This window comes from Bos indicus, chromosome 19 (assembly GCF_029378745.1).
Source record: "Bos indicus isolate NIAB-ARS_2022 breed Sahiwal x Tharparkar chromosome 19, NIAB-ARS_B.indTharparkar_mat_pri_1.0, whole genome shotgun sequence".
NCBI lineage: Eukaryota > Metazoa > Chordata > Mammalia > Artiodactyla > Bovidae > Bos > Bos indicus.
The window spans coordinates 6,473,066-6,489,338 of record NC_091778.1 but is presented as its reverse complement, the minus strand read 5'-3'; the positions used below and the strand labels follow the sequence as shown (position 1 = coordinate 6,489,338).

At 38.8% G+C, this 16,273-nt stretch overlaps 1 protein-coding gene across 5 annotated transcripts in view; it reads right to left on the bottom strand.

Annotated features, from left to right (window-relative positions):
- The window catches only part of STXBP4 (syntaxin binding protein 4), a 253,383-nt gene that overhangs the window by 98,557 nt on the left and 138,553 nt on the right, over positions 1 to 16,273 (bottom strand). For 4 of the 5 annotated variants that reach the window (XM_070772475.1, XM_019981250.2, XM_070772478.1 and 1 more), the window contains 3 exons: positions 13,691 to 13,807; positions 12,543 to 12,592; positions 10,449 to 10,582 (listed from right to left, as the gene is read on the bottom strand). In XM_070772475.1, coding sequence (XP_070628576.1) covers positions 10,449 to 10,582; positions 12,543 to 12,592; positions 13,691 to 13,807 — 301 coding nt within the window. The remainder of the gene's footprint in view (positions 1 to 10,448; positions 10,583 to 12,542; positions 12,593 to 13,690; positions 13,808 to 16,273) is intronic. The other variant, XM_070772477.1, reaches the window with a different exon arrangement.

The following is a 16,273-nucleotide window of genomic DNA, read 5'->3' as shown; positions in this document are numbered from 1 at the left end:
ATTTATGGAACATCGTATACTACCAGGTCCTTGACATGTACCTTGCGTAATCCTTCGATCCTGCCCCTTGAGACATTATGATATCTGCCTTTCACATGAGGGAACAGGCCAGAGTGGTAACTTGGCTACTGAGGTTGGCTGACCGACTGAGAGGCTCTCTGAGGCACTTTGGGGAGATACCGAGATTCTGAGGTACACTGTTTACCTGGATTCCAAGTGCTACTGAACTCGGCTACCTCTATGATTCACAGACTTCTCCACCGCTAGAGGTATTTTTTGGAGAGATGGATGGCCATGTTTGCAATGCTCTAGAAAGCATTCGTGTTCCCTGTAATTCTACATCGGGGTTCTTAAGTTGGGATTCATAAACACTCTGATAATGGATGAAAAAATGTGTTCAATTGCACATTTCTGGGAAGAGGACTTTCATCAAATTTCAGTGGAGTACAAGATCCAAAAATGGTTTGGAACTGTCCTCTAGACATCCCTTAGAGACTGCTTTTAAAGTTATAAGACCTAAGAAATCTTAATTTAATTTCTAAGGAAATTCCACAGTATAATATCCTGGAGTGTACTTAAATTAACAAGAAAGTGGAGATAATTACCCAAATGAAAACTTCAAACTGTAACTTGAACTAATCAGATAGCCAGGTCAAAGGAAATGAAGTGGAGGAGCTGAATTATCTACCTCCTGATAGTGATTTTCTCCTTTGCATTATAGATAGAAAAAGCTACTGCTTAAAAACAAAGAAAAATGAGCTGAGTTTATCTGAATTATCAACTTAAAAGATAAGTTATATATAATTACAAAAGTGCTGGGAAATATGCAAATATTAGCAACTGTATTTCTAAATAAGAAGACAACATAGAAACTATTTATGAGTTTTAAACAGCAGAGTAGGTATAATTCTATTAACAGATAAAAAGTGTAGACATAATTCTTTACTTTTCTTCCAAAGAAGTTCTGCTGAACTTCAAAAAATTTCTGTGAATAATCATGTTTGACAAATATCAAGGTTAATGGTAGCAAGGTAATTAAAACGAATGACTGCAATGTGCACAGGGCGATGTCTGTGCAGGTGTTGCTCTGCTGTTGCCACCCTCACTAAAAATGTCTGACATAAAATTCCCATCTTACACAGAATACATTAGTAGTGGTTATTCTCATCCCCCCTAAAAACACAGAATTTCTTCACATAAAGAGCTCTTACAGGGTTTCTAAAATACATTTAATTAAAAAAAATGTGAAGGAGGAGCTAAGATGGCGGAGGAGTAGGACGGGGAGAACACTTTCTCCCTCACAAATTCATCAAAAGAACATTTAAACGCCGAGTAAATTCCACACAACAACTTCTGAATGCTGGCAGAGGACATCAGGCACCCAGAAAAGCAACCCAAGTCTTCGAAAGGAGGTAGGAAAAAATATAAAAGACAAAAAAAGGGACAAAAGAGGGAGGGACAGAGTTCCGTCCCGGGAAGGGAGTCTTAAAAAGAGAAGTTTCCAAACACCAGGAAACCTTCTCACTGCCGAATCTGTGCCGAGCCTTGGAAGCACAGAGGGCAACATAACAGGGAGGAAAAATAAATAAACAATTAAAACCTGCACATTGCGAGCCCTACAGTAAATCCCCCAGCGGAGAAGCAGCACAGACGCCTGCACACGCCATTAGCAAGTGGGGGCTGGGCAGGGAGGCGCGGCGCGGGCTGCATCGCAAGAATCTGGCCTGAATACCCCGAGCGCTATCTGAGAGAAATAATTTGGGCTAGCAAACCAGACTGTGGGATATCTTCCACGTGAAAAGCCAGCCCTAACCTATGACACCGCCAGGCCCGAGCATGGAACAAAGGACTGAACAGAGATAGCCGGTGGCAGACCGTCCCCCTCCGGTGATAGGCAGCCAGAGCCGGAAGGGGACAATCGCAGCCCCAGAGAGACATTATCTATAAAACTGTAAGCAGGCTTCTTTGCTAACTAAAACTTCTTGGGGGTCTGGACGGTCAACATCTCCCTGAGAAGGTGTGCCGGTGCACACCTAGATAACCGAGTGGCGGGGAGGCGATAAGTCGAAGCAATCGCGCCCGCCAAACACCTCATCACCTGAGCTGCTCGGATCTGGGAAGTGCACAAAACGCAGGCCCAACCGAGAGTCTGCGCCTCTGAGAACTACCCGAGTGCCTGAACCTGAGCGGCTTGGACCTGGGAAGTACAGGCAGCCCAGGGCCGGCCACGGATGGTTCCCAGCGGAGCAACCTAGAGCCTGAGCAGCGTGGGCAGAGAGGCTACACGCGCCGTGAACAGGGGGCAGACCCAGTGTGGCTGAGGCACTGCGAGCACACGCCAGTGTTATTTGTTTGCAGCATCCCTCCCTACCTCCCTCCCCTCAGCGTCACTGAATAAGTGAGCCTAAAAAAAAAAAAAAAAGTGTCCTCCACTGTACCCTTTGTGTCCGGGCAGAAACCAGACACTGAAGAGACCAGCAAACAGAAGAAGCTATAACAGAGGGAAATGCCTTGGAGGCTACAGGCAATAGATTAAAACCCTGTGGTTACTACCAACTACATAGGAAGGGGCCTATAGATCTTGAGAAATGTAAGTCAGACCAAGGAACTAGCCAAAAATGAACTGAACCCACAATACTCAAAACAAAACCAGAGAAAGTCCTAGATATATTGTTACTATTTGTACGATTATTCTTTCTTTCTTTCTTTCTTTTTTAAATTATTTTTTTAAATTAAAAACAATTTTTAAGTCCTCTATTATTCCTTTAATTTCCACTTTTATAACCGATTACTTTGCAAAAAAAAAAAGAAGACCCCATTTTTCTTTTCTTTAAAGCAAACTTCATATATATTTTTTTTAATAATTTTTTTGACCTTTTTTTTTCCTTCTTTTCTTTAACATTGTATTTTTGAAATTCCAAACTCTACTCTAGATTTTTAATTTTAGCTTTTTGGTATTTGTTATCAATTTTGTACCTGTATTTTTTTTTTTTTTTTTGATAATTTATGCGACTTTGTTTGTTCCTGTTTGTTTTTTTTTCTCTCTCTTTCTTTTTCTTCTTTTTTTTTTAACATTGTATTTTTGAAATTCCAAACTCTACTCTAGATTTTTAACTTTTGCTTTTTGGTATTAGTTATCAATTTTGTACCTATATTTTCTTTATAATTTTTGCGACCTTGTTTGTGTTTGTTCGTTTTTTCTCTCTTTCTTTTCCTTCTTCTTTTCTTTAACATCGTATTTTTGAAATTCCAAACTCTACTCTAGATTTTAAATTTTTGCTTTTATGTATTTGTTACCAATTTTGTACCTTTAAGAACCCAATCTTCAGTACCCATTTTTCACTAGGGAGCGAGATTACTGGCTTAACTGCTCTCTCTCCCTTTGGACTCTCCTTTTTCTCCACCAGGTCGCCTGTGTCTCCTCCCTAACCCCTCTCTACTCTACCCAACTCTGTGAATTTCTGTGTGTTCCAGACGGTGGAGAACACTTAGGGAACTGATTACTGGCTGGATCTGTCTCCCTCCTTTTCATTCCCCCCATTTATCCTCCTGGCCACCTCTGCCACCTTCTTCCTTCTTCTCTTCTCGGTATAACTCTGTGAACAACTCTGAGCGATCCAGTTGTGGAGTGCACATAAGGAAGAGATTACTGAATAGACCACTCTCTCCTCTACTGATTCCACCTCATCTCATTCGGGTCACCTCTAACTCCCTCCTCACTCTTCTCTTCTCCATATAATGCTGTAAGCCTCTCTGAGTGAAACAAGTTTCAGGGCAAGACATACCAAGCAAATTCTCCAGCAGCAAGGAACGCAGCCCTGAGCTCCAAGATACAGGCAGCCCAAAGTCACCCCAAAACCACAGATATCCCATAACTCATTATTGGACATTTCATTGCACCCCAGAGAGAAGAAATACAGCTCCACCCACCAGAACACCAACACAAGCTTCCCTAACCAAATAAACCTTGACAAGCCATCTGTACAAACCCACACAGAGCAAGGAAACGCCACAATAAAGAGAACTCCACAAACTGCCAGAATACAGAAAGGACACCCCAAACTCAGCAATTTAAACAAGATGAAGAGACAGAGGAATACCCAGCAGATAAAGGAACAGGATAAATGCACACCAAACCAAACAAAAGAGGAAGAGATAGGGAATCTACCCGATAATTCCGAATAATGATAGTGAAATTGATCCAAAATCTTGAAATCAAAATGGAATTACAGATAAATAGCCTGGAGACAAAGATTGAGAAGATGCAAGAAAGGTTTAACAAGGACCTAGAAGAAATAAAAGAGACTCAATATATAATGAATAATGCAATAAATGAAATTAAAAACACTCAGGAGGCAACAAATAGTAGAATAACAGAGGCAGAAGATAGGATTAGTGAATTAGAAGATAGAATGGTAGAAATAAACGAATCAGAGAGGATAAAAGAAAAACGAATTAAAAGAAATGAGGACAATCTCTGAGACCTCCAGGACAATATTAAATGCTACAACATTCGAATCATAGGGGTTCCAGAAGAAGAAGATAAAAAGAAAGACCATGAGAAAATACTTGAGGAGATAATAGTTGAAAACTTCCCTAAAATGGGGAAGGAAATCATCACCCAAGTCCAAGAAACCCAGAGAGTCCCAAACAGGATAAACCCAAGGCGAAACACCCCAAGACACATATTAATCAAATTAACAAAGATCAAACACAAAGAACAAATATTAAAAGTAGCAAGGGAAAAACAACAAATAACACACAAGGGAATTCCCATAAGGATAACAGCTGATCTTTCAATAGAAACTCTTCAAGCCAGGAGGGAATGGCAAGACATACTTAAAGCGATGAAAGAAAATAACCTACAGCTCAGATTATTGTACCCAGCAAGGATCTCATTCAAATATGAAGGAGAAATCAAAAGCTTCTCAGACAAGCAAAAGCTGAGAGAATTCAGCACCACCAAACCAGCTCTCCAACAAATGCTAAAGGATATTCTCTAGACAGAAAACACAAAAACGGTGTATAAACTCGAACCCAAAACAATAAAGTAAATGGCAACGGGATCATACTTATCAGTAATTACCTTAAACGTAAATGGGTTGAATGCCCCAACCAAAAGACAAAGACTGGCTGAATGGATACAAAAACAAGACCCCTACATATGTTGTCTACAAGAGACCCACCTCAAAACAGGGGACACTACAGACTGAAAGTGAAGGGCTGGAAAAAGATTTTCCATGCAAATAGGGACCAAAAGAAAGCAGGAGTAGCAATACTCATATCAGATAAAATAGACTTTAAAACAAAGGCTGTGAAAAGAGACAAAGAAGGTCACTACATAATGATCAAAGGATCAATCCAAGAAGAAGATATAACAATTATAAATATATATGCACCCAACACAGGAGCACCACAATATGTAAGACAAATACTAACAAGTATGAAAGGAGAAATTAACAATAACACAATAATAGTGGGAGACTTGAATACCCCACTCACACCTATGGATAGATCAACTAAACAGAAAATTAACAAGGAAACACAAACATTAAACAATACAATAGACCAGTTAGACCTAATTGATATCTATAGGACATTTCATCCCAAAACAATGAATTTCACCTTTTTCTCAAGTGCACATGGAACCTTCTCCAGGATAGATCACATCCTGGGCCATAAATCTAGCCTTGGTAAATTCAAAAAAATAGAAATCATTCCAAGCATCTTTTCTGACCACAATGCAGTAAGATTAGATCTCAGTTATAGGAGAAAAACTATTAAAAATTCCAACATATGGAGGCTGAACAACATGCTGCTGAATAACCAACAAATCACAGAAGAAATCAAAAAAGAAATCAAAATATGCATAGAAACGAATGAAAATGAAAACACAACAACCCAAAACCTGTGGGACACTTTAAAAGCAGTCCTAAGGGGAAAGTTCATAGCAATACGGGCATACCTCAAGAAACAAGAAAAAAGTCAAATAAATAACCTAACTCTACACCTAAAGCAACTAGAAAAGGAAGAAATGAAGAACCCCAGCGTTAGTCGAAGGAAAGAAATCTTAAAAATTAGAGCAGAAATAAGTGCAAAAGAAACAAAAGAGACCATAGCAAAAATCAACAAAGCCAAAAGCTGGTTCTTTGAAAGGATAAATAAAATTGACAAACCATTAGCCAGACTCATCAAGAAACAAAGGGAGAAAAATCAAATCAATAAAATTAGAAATGAAAATGGAGCGATCACAACAGACAACACAGAAATACAAAGGATCATAAGAGACTACTATCAACAATTATATGCCAATAAAATGGACAACGTGGAAGAAATGGACAAATTCTTAGAAAAGTACAACTTTCCAAAACTGGACCAGGAAGAAATAGAAAATCTTAACAGACCCATCACAAGCACAGAAATTGAAACTGTAATCAAAAATCTTCCAGCAAACAAAAGCCCAGGTCCAGAAGGCTTCACAGCTGAATTCTACCAAAAATTTAGAGAAGAGCTAACACCTATCCTGCTCAAACTCTTCCAGAAAATTGCAGAGGAAGGTAAACTTCCAGACTCATTCTATGAGGCCACCATCACCCTAATACCAAAACCTGACAAAGATCCCACAAAAAAAGAAAACTACAGGCCAATATCACTGATGAACATAGATGCAAAAATCCTTAACAAAATTCTAGCAATCAGAATCCAACAACACATTAAAAAGATCATGACCAAGTGGGCTTTATCCCAGGGATGCAAGGATTCTTCAATATCTGCAAATCAATCAGTGTAGTACACCACATTAACAAATTGAAAAATAAAAGCCATATCATTATCTCAATAGATGCAGAGAAAGCCTTTGACAAAATTCAACATCCATTTATGATAAGAACTCTCCAGAAAGCAGGAATAGAAGGAACATGCCTCAACATAATAAAAGCTATATATGACAAACCCACAGCAAACATTATCCTCAATGGTGAAAAATTGAAAGCATTTACTCTAAATTCAGGAACAAGACAAGGGTGCCCACTTTCACCATTACTATTCAACATAGTTTTAGAAGTTTTGGCCACAGCAATCAGAGCAGAAAAAGAAATAAAAGGAATCCAAATGGGAAAAGAAGAATTAAAACTCTCACTGTTTGCAGATGACATGATCCTCTACATAGAAAACCCTAAAGACTCCACCAGAAAATTACTAGAACTAATCAATGATTGTAGTAAAGTTGCAGGATATAAAATCAACACACAGAAATCCCTTGCATTCCTATACACTAATACTGAGAAAACAGAAAGAGAAATTAAGGAAACAATTCCATTCACCATTGCAACAGAAAGAATAAAATACTTAGGAATATATCTACCTAAAGAAACTAAAGACCTATATATAGAAAACTATAAAACACTGGTGAAAGAAATCAAAGAGGACACTAATAGATGGAGAAATATACCATGTTCATGGATTGGAAGAATCAATATAGTGAAAATGAGTACACTACCCAAAGCAATTTATAGATTCAATGCAATCCCTATCAAGCTAGCAGCAGTATTCTTCCCAGAGCTAGAACAAATAATTTCACAATTTGTATGGAAAAAGAAAAAACCTCGAATAGCCAAAGCTATCTTGAGAAAGAAGAATGGAACTGGAGGAATCAACCTACCTGACTTCAGGCTCTATTACAAAGCCACAGTTATCAAAACAGTATGGTACTGGCACAAAGACAGAAATATTGATCAATGGAACAAAATAGAAAGCCCAGAGATAAATCCACGCACATATGGACACCTTATCTTTGACAAAGGAGACAAGAATATACAATAGATTAAAGACAATCTCTTTAACAAGTGGTGCTGGGAAAACTGGTCAACCACTTGTAAAAGAATGAAACTAGAACACTTTCTAACACCATACACAAAAATAAACTCAAAATGGATTAAAGATCTAAACGTAAGACCAGAAACTATAAAACTCCTAGAGGAGAACAGAGGCAAAACACTCTCCGACATACATCACAGCAGGATCCTCTATGACCCACCTCCCAGAATATTGGAAATAAAAGCAAAAATAAACAAATGGGACCTAATTAAACTTAAAAGCTTCTGCACAACAAAGGAAACTATTAGCAAGGTGAAAAGGCAGCCTTCAGAATGGGAGAAAATAATAGCAAATGAAGCAACTGACACACAACTAATCTCAAAAATATACAGGCAACTCCTACAGCTCAACTCCAGAAAAATAAATGACCCAATCAAAAAATGGGCCAAAGAACTAAATAGACATTTCTCCAAAGAAGACATACAGATGGCTAACAAACACATGAAAAGATGCTCAACATCACTCATTATCAGAGAAATGCAAATCAAAACCCCTACGAGGTACCATTTCACACAGTCCGAATGGCTGCGATCCAAAAGTCTACAAGCAATAAATGCTGGAGAGGGTGTGGAGAAAAGGGAACTCTCTTACACTGTTGGTGGGAATGCAAACTAGTACAGCCACTATGGAGAACAGTGTGGAGATTCCTTAAAAAACTGGAAATAGAACTGCCTTATGATCCAGCAATCCCACTGCTGGGCATACACACTGAGGAAACCAGAAGGGAAAGAGACACGTGTGCCCCAGTGTTCATCGCAGCACTGTTTATAATAGCCAGGACATGGAAGCAACCTAGATGCCCATCAGCAGATGAATGGATAAGAAAGCTGTGGTACATATACAAAATGGAGTATTACTCAGCCATTAAAAAGAATACATTTGAATCAGTTCTAAAGAGATGGATGAAACTGGAACCTATTATACAGAGTGAAGTAAGCCAGAAAGAAAAACACTAATACAGTATACTAATGCATATATATGGAATTTAGAAAGATGGTAACAATAACCCTGTGTACGAGACAGCAAAAGAGGCACTGATGTATAGATCAGTCTTATGGACTGTGTGGGAGAGGGAGAGGGTGGGGAGATTTGGGAGAATGGCATTGAAACATGTATAATATCATGTATGAAACGAGTCGCCAGTCCAGGTTCGATGCACTATACTGGATGCTTGGGGCTGGTGCACTGGGACGACCCAGAGGGAGGGTATGGGGAGGGAGGAGAGAAGAGGGTTCAGCATGGGGAACACAGGTATACCTGTGGCAGATTCATTTCTATATTTCGCAAAACTAATACAATATTGTAAAGTTTAAAAATAAAATAAAATTTAAAAAAAATAAAAAATTAAAAAAAAATGTAATAGGTTAATCAAAATTATAAAAAAATGCTCACTGCAAAAATTTAGCAAATACTCTTAGAAGCATGGATTCCAATCCTCTATAGCATTGTTTTAAAGTCAAATGTTACTTTGCAGGAAGAGTCTTGAATATTACCTAATTTTACTAAATCAAGTCATCTACTCCTCAGGACTTACTCAAAGTCCTGGGTAGTAGATGACTTACTACTTTAATATTCGATTTACTTACTATTTTAATACTTGATTAAAACAGACTTTTTCTTTTGTTATTTTTTAATTCTTTAGTATATTAACATAGACTTTTGCTACGTGTGTGTGTGTGTGCGTGTGTGTGTGTATCTGGTCCCTAGCATAGAGATTACGAGTACAAACTAGAGGAATAGAGAAATGTAAAAGGCCAATACAAAGACAAGTGGCAGATAGACTGACACCAAGCAAAGAGACAGAAAACAGACAATAAAAAGGAAGTTCAAACATATGTTGGGGGAACAAGTGCCTGGAGACAGGAAGAGGGAAGGATGGCAATGTCCAATCCTGAAGCTTTCCCCAAGGATCTCCCTGTCAGCGTGGAGGTCACTGAGAGCGCTGGAGGCGTCCAAGACAGAACATGCAGCTCCTTGAGAGAGTGTTCCCTCAGCTCTGAAGAGCAGGGAACTGCTTCAGCTCTTCTGCAGCCCTGTAATTAATTACCCTGCTGACTGCCCCAGGGTTTGTTCCCAATTTTCTCTGGTTGTGATCCAGGGGGTTTTCACAGTTATATTTAATGTTTCAGCAGCCTTGTCATTCATCTTTATTGTGTTCTAGGGTCTTTTGCTCAGTTGGGCCTTACCTTCAATCTTATTCCATCTGTTCTATACTATTAAAAAATCCCTCAAGGTTGATTCCACCCTTCCAGGTCTCCAGTGCTGTTGTGGATTTATTTTTAGAATTTATTATACCATTTCAAAGAGCCTTTAGATGGAAGTAGAGGTAAAAAAAAAAGTCTTAACCAGCTATCTTCTGCTGGAAGTCATTTTGAGCACTTAAAATAAAACAAATATTCTCCTCCTACAACTGGTTGCATTAAACCTTTTAAGGTTTTTATCAAAGAGCTATCAATTTCACCATAGGCAAATCAATACATTTCACAAGAGTAAACAACCAAATGTGAAATTTTCTTCTTTTGTTTTGCTAAATAAGTGATTTTTAAAAGAGTGAAAACGTATAGAAAACTTACAATCCATATCAAGTATGGCACGGACAGATTTAACAAGTTCCTTAGACTCGAGTGCCAGTGTTGCTGGGATGTTGTGTCCGTTCTTTCCCAATGGCGTGAGGGACGTCTGGGAAGCTAACAGAGCTCTTCTTTCACTATGAGGGCAAGAAAATAAAGCTGAACTTATTACATAATGAAGAATATCTATCTTTGCTAAATCTGAATTCTTATTAGCTAAAAAACTGCAGAAAATTTCTGATTTCTGAGAACACTGTATTCTTATAGTCATAAACTGAAATGATGCTCACAAAATAATACTTGTTTTTAATTCTTTAATACATAATAAATAGGGATATTTAAAATATTAGGTTGACCTTATGTATAAGGAGAAGGAATAGAAGGACAGCTCCTCCTAAATCATTGTTTGGATTACATGATGTAGCCTTTTATTTAGTCTTGTAGACATTTAAATTAAACAGTTAAACATAAATTCATCAAATATACGTTTACTACTACCTTGACTCATTGGAAAAGACCCTGATGCTGGTAGGGATTGGGGGCAGGAGGAGAAGGGGACGACAGAGGATGAGATGGCTGGATGGCATCACCGACTCAATGCACATGAGTTTGGGTGAACTCCGGGAGTTGGTGATGGACAGGGAGGCCTGGCGTGCTGTGGTTCATGGGGTCGCAAAGAGTTGGACATGCCTGAGCGACTGAACTGAACTGAATTAGTAATACTAAATATAAATTCTACTACTAAATTTGCTACTGATATTATCTCTTAAATTATCTCTTCCATTTGCTGTCCCTAAATCTAAAACAGCCTAGAGCATTTATACCACTTTTAAAAAATGCAAATTTCACCTGAAATTCTGATACAATTAAAATGCAAGGTTTTACTTTTACCATTATGTTAAAACTTTTACTTGAAAAGAGACAATTTTAAACTGACAACAAAGGCATCATTACTTATAATCCATCTTCCTAGGCAAGACAGAATTAATTCACAAGGAATAACTAAGGCATTAATTCTCAAATTCAAATACAGAGCCTTTCTGTGTAGAAGACCAAGGCCAATATCCACTACAGAAGATACAGTGTATTAAAAAGACTGAGCCAAATTTTACTCCTTTAAACTTTAACTTTTAAACTCCTTTAACTTTTCAAGCTGTGGTAAAAGCTGCTTAAGGTTTTTTTTTTTAAAAAAAAACTGATATAAAGTTGATTTACAATACTGAATAACTTCCAAGTATAAGGCAAAGTGATTCAGTTATATATATATTAATGTTGCTTTTTAAAGTTACCTTTGTTCCATGAATCTGCAAGAGCAGACTCTGGCTTTTAAAAGGTCATTTTTAATATCAAAACTTTTGAATTATTATTCAAGGCCACAATGAAACCTTGGGTGGTAGAAGTCGGGGTCATGTTTAAACCATAAAAGGAGAATTAATTGCTGAGTATTTTAACATCCTTACTGAAAATAATCATCATGGAATTCACATAATTATCTTACATCATAAGCAGCATATTGCTATTGTTGGTGTTTAGTCACTAAGTTGTGTCCAACTCTTTTGTGACCCCATGGACTGTAGCCTGTCAGGCTCCTCTGTCTACAGGATTCCTCAGGCAAGAATACTGGAGTGGGTTGCTATTTCCTTCTCCAGGGGATCTTCCTGACCCAGGGATCAAACTCGAGTCTTCTGCATTGGTAGGCGGATTCTTTAAAGTCACCAGGGAAGCCCCATAAGCCAGCACCATAAGCAGTGAAATCCGATGATAAGAGATAACAATAAAAACATCAGATTTCACTTGAAGAAATATTACAATAAAATCAGTTAAAAGGTATACCCCAGCATAGGCCATTTTCTAAATTCAAAAATGCTATGTGGAAACCTAAAATACAGTGAATCATCTTTGTTTACTGAACTGCTACTTTCACAGTAAAGGGTGAAGTTTTCCTATGTTTCTTCAAGCACATGTTGCTAGAAGTAGAAGTATATTGCTAGTAGCATCCTTTATAAAAGGGAAAAATTGCTTTGACTATCTCAAGGCTATAAGAGATTTTAGCATTTTAGCCACAAGTATCAGATGAAAGCACTTGAATTTTCTTACCTTAAATTTGACAAAGGTGCAGAATTATCAGAAAATACATCTTGAATAGCCTAGAGACAAACAAAACAGTAAAGGCAATATGTAACTTTGATAGCTTTTTAAAATGTTTTTTCTTGTTTAAATAATATTTATAACCCCTCCACCCATATTATTAGAAAGGTATTTTTGTTATACATAGAAAAATCAGTTACATTAACATACAATTCTCAGAATTATAATACATAGACATATTTCTGTAAGGGTATTTATCAACTTGGAGAAGGCAATGGCACCCCACTCCAGTACTCTTGCCTGGAAAATCCCATGGACGGAGGAGCCTGGTAGGCTACAGTCCATGGGGTCGCGAAGAGTCCGACACGACTGAGCGACTTCACTTTCATTTTTCACTTTCATGCACTGGAGAAGGAAATGGCAACCCACTCCAGTGTTCTTGCCTGGAGAATCCCAGGGACGGGGGAGCCTGGTAGGTTGCTGTCTATGGGGTCGCACAGAGTTGGACACGACTGAAGTGACTTAGCATAGCATAGCATTTATCAACCAATGTTTACTTAGTATCAAAAGTTTTAAGAAAGTTTTCATTAAAACATAGCATATATTAAGGATCATATAACTCTATCTCAATCATTTCTCTTAATCTGTATGTTAGCTAGTCTTTTCATTATCTAAGCAATTTAAAATCTTGAGAGTCCCTTGAACTGCAAGGAGATCCAACCAGTCAATTCTAAAGGAAATCAGTTCTGAATATTGACTAGAAGGACTGATGTTGAAGCTGAAACTCCAATACTTTGGCCACCTGATGCGAACAACTGACTCACTAGAAGAGACCCTGAGGCTGGGAAAGACTGAAGGCAGGAGGAGAAGGGGACGACAGAGGATGAGATGGTTGGATGACATCACCGACTCGATGGACATGAGTTTGAGTAAACTCCTGGAGTTGGTTATGGACAGGGAGGCCTGGTGTGCAGCTGTCCATGGGGTCGCAAAGAGTCAGACATGACTGACTGACTAAAGTGAACTGAAGTCAGCATTGCTGTTTTGAGCCCAGGGAAGGTTTCACTAGCCAACAAACACCATGACATTTATCTATATGTCAGTTGTCTACACATTTCTTAAAAATGGACATAAAGCGATGTAACAGGAAAATTTACCTCTACAAAATGGAGAAGCTTTTCAGTGGATGCCTCAAAAGTTTTCCGCGCCATTTCTGATTTTCGCAATTGGCAGTCCAGTACTGTGATTCTCTTTCTTAACTCCTGAACACTTTCCTGGACAGAAATATCAAAAGGGATTTTCTCTTATTGTATATATCTTTTTATTTGGAGGGTCACTTAACTAATTGCAATATTTTTAAAAGTTAAACTGCATAGGGATGCTGAAAATTTTATAATATAAGCTACATATAACTTTACTGAAAAAGCTTAACATTGTACCAGCTGTCAGGGTTCCAATTCAGTTTCTTCAGAGCAAGCAATGAAGCAAATTTGAAGTTGAAGGGAACTACATTGATAAACGGCACACAAAGAAAAGTATAAAATTGATTATATATTACTCCTTCCACACAGGAGGGAATAACTACTACTTTATTAGTCTTTTTACAATAAGAAAATATTAATAATAAAGCAGGAAAAGCATACGAATCAATTGCTTTCAGATTTTGGGCAACAGGCAATGAAAGATCGGGATTCTGGAGAGATTGAAAACATGAAAGTTAAGCTCCATGACTGGCCTTTTGTCTAAAGTCTTCAAAACATGGCATAGGGAAAGAGGGTCTAAAAAGAAGATAGGGTTTTACTGAGATGAGGAAACAAAAATTGAAATTTAGAGATGGCTAAACCTGTGGGGCATGGTAGAAAATAAGAGGAAGCAACACAAAATAAAAGCTGCGAAACTATACCTAAGTATCTCTTGGTCTTTAGCAGGATTCTAAGCTATGCATATGCACAGCCAGGCATTAAAAGGCTGGTCCACTATGGTGGAATGTAAGCTAAACAGAGGTTCTGAAGTTTACATTTGGCTGTAAGTCATTGGTGTTTGACCAATTAGAGAAGAGAAGCTTATCTGAACACCCTGGATCCTCAATTGAGACCACAGTAAGACCACATCTTAGGAATAGAGCTATGTATGCAGGTCAGGAAGCAACAGTTAGAACTGGACATGGAACAACAGACTGGTTCCAAATAGGAAAAAGGAGTATGTCAAGGCTGTAGATTGTCACCCTGCTTATTTAACTTCTATGCAGAGTACATCATGAGAAACGCTGGGTTGGAGGAAGCACAAGCTGGAATCAAGATTGCCGGGAGAAATATCAATAACCTCAGATATGCAGATGACACCACCCTTATGGCAGAAAGTGAAGAGGAACTCAAAAGCCTCTTGATGAAAGTGAAAGTGGAGAGTGGAAAAAGTTGGCTTAAAGCTCAACATTCAAAAAACGAAGACCATGGCATCTGGTCCCATCACTTCATAGGAAATAGATGGGGAAACAGGGGAAACAGTGTCAGACTTTATTTTTCTGGGCCCCAAAATCACTGCAGATGGTGACTGCAGCCATGAAAGTAAAAGATGCTTACTCCTTGGAAGGAAAGTTATGACCAACCTAGATAGCATATTCAAAAGCAGAGACATTACTTTGCCAACAAAGGTTCGTCTAGTCAAGGCTATGGTTTTTCCTGTGGCCATGTATAGATGTGAGAGTTGGACTGTGAAGAAGGCTGAGCAGCGAAGAATTGATGCTTTTGAACTGTGGTGTTGGAGAAGACTCTTGCGAGTCCCTTGGACTGCAAGGAGATCCAACCAGTCCATTCTGAAGGAGATCAGCCCTGGGATTTCTTTGGAAGGAATGATGCTAAAGCTGAAACTCCAGTACTTTGGCCACCTCATGCGAAGAGTTGACTCATTGGAAAAGACTCTGATGCTGGGAGGGATTGGGGGCAGGAGGAGAAGGGGACGACAGAGGATGAGATGGCTGGATGGCATCACTGACTCGATGGACGTGAGTCTCAGTGAACTTCGGGAGTTGGTGATGAACAGGGAGGCCTGGCGAGCTGCAATTCATGGGGTCGCAAAGAGTCGGACACGACTGAGTGACTGAACTGAACTGAACTGAACCCTAAAGTGGCTTTCCATGTGGGGCTAGGGGTAAGGAATCTGCCTGCCAGTACAAAAGGTGCAAGGGATGCGGGTTTGATCCCTGGGTTGGAAGAGCCCCTGGAGTAGGGAATGGCAACCCACTCCAGTATTCTTGCCTGGAAAATTCATGGACAGAGGACCACGGCAGGCCACAGTCCATGGGGCTGCAAAGAGCTGGACTGTGACTGAGCACACACATATAACTCTATTGATTGTTACAGTAAAACACATTTTAGTTAGCTTATGGTGGCTTTTTTGGACAACATGGCTTACCAGATGCTGACAGAAACCCCTGTTAGTGTGGCATAATCCAACATGCTGAAGATACACATACATATTTAATGTAGCATGACCCAATTTGAAGCTGAGCTGGCGGAGAAGTAAAAGAATGCCGTGAACAGTAAAGGAATTTCATGAAGACGTGCAACAGCATTGCTGCCTGAACCCACTGAAGTGAGAGTACAGTGGAGCACAACTTTATCTCAGGGTATTTGCTGATTCTTGGTGGCCTCTAGTTTGGGGTTTCATCAGGCACAAACAGGAGAACTTTAATGGGTAAATTAGGGAGAAACAAACCTCTTGATTTTGGCTCTGGTGAATGG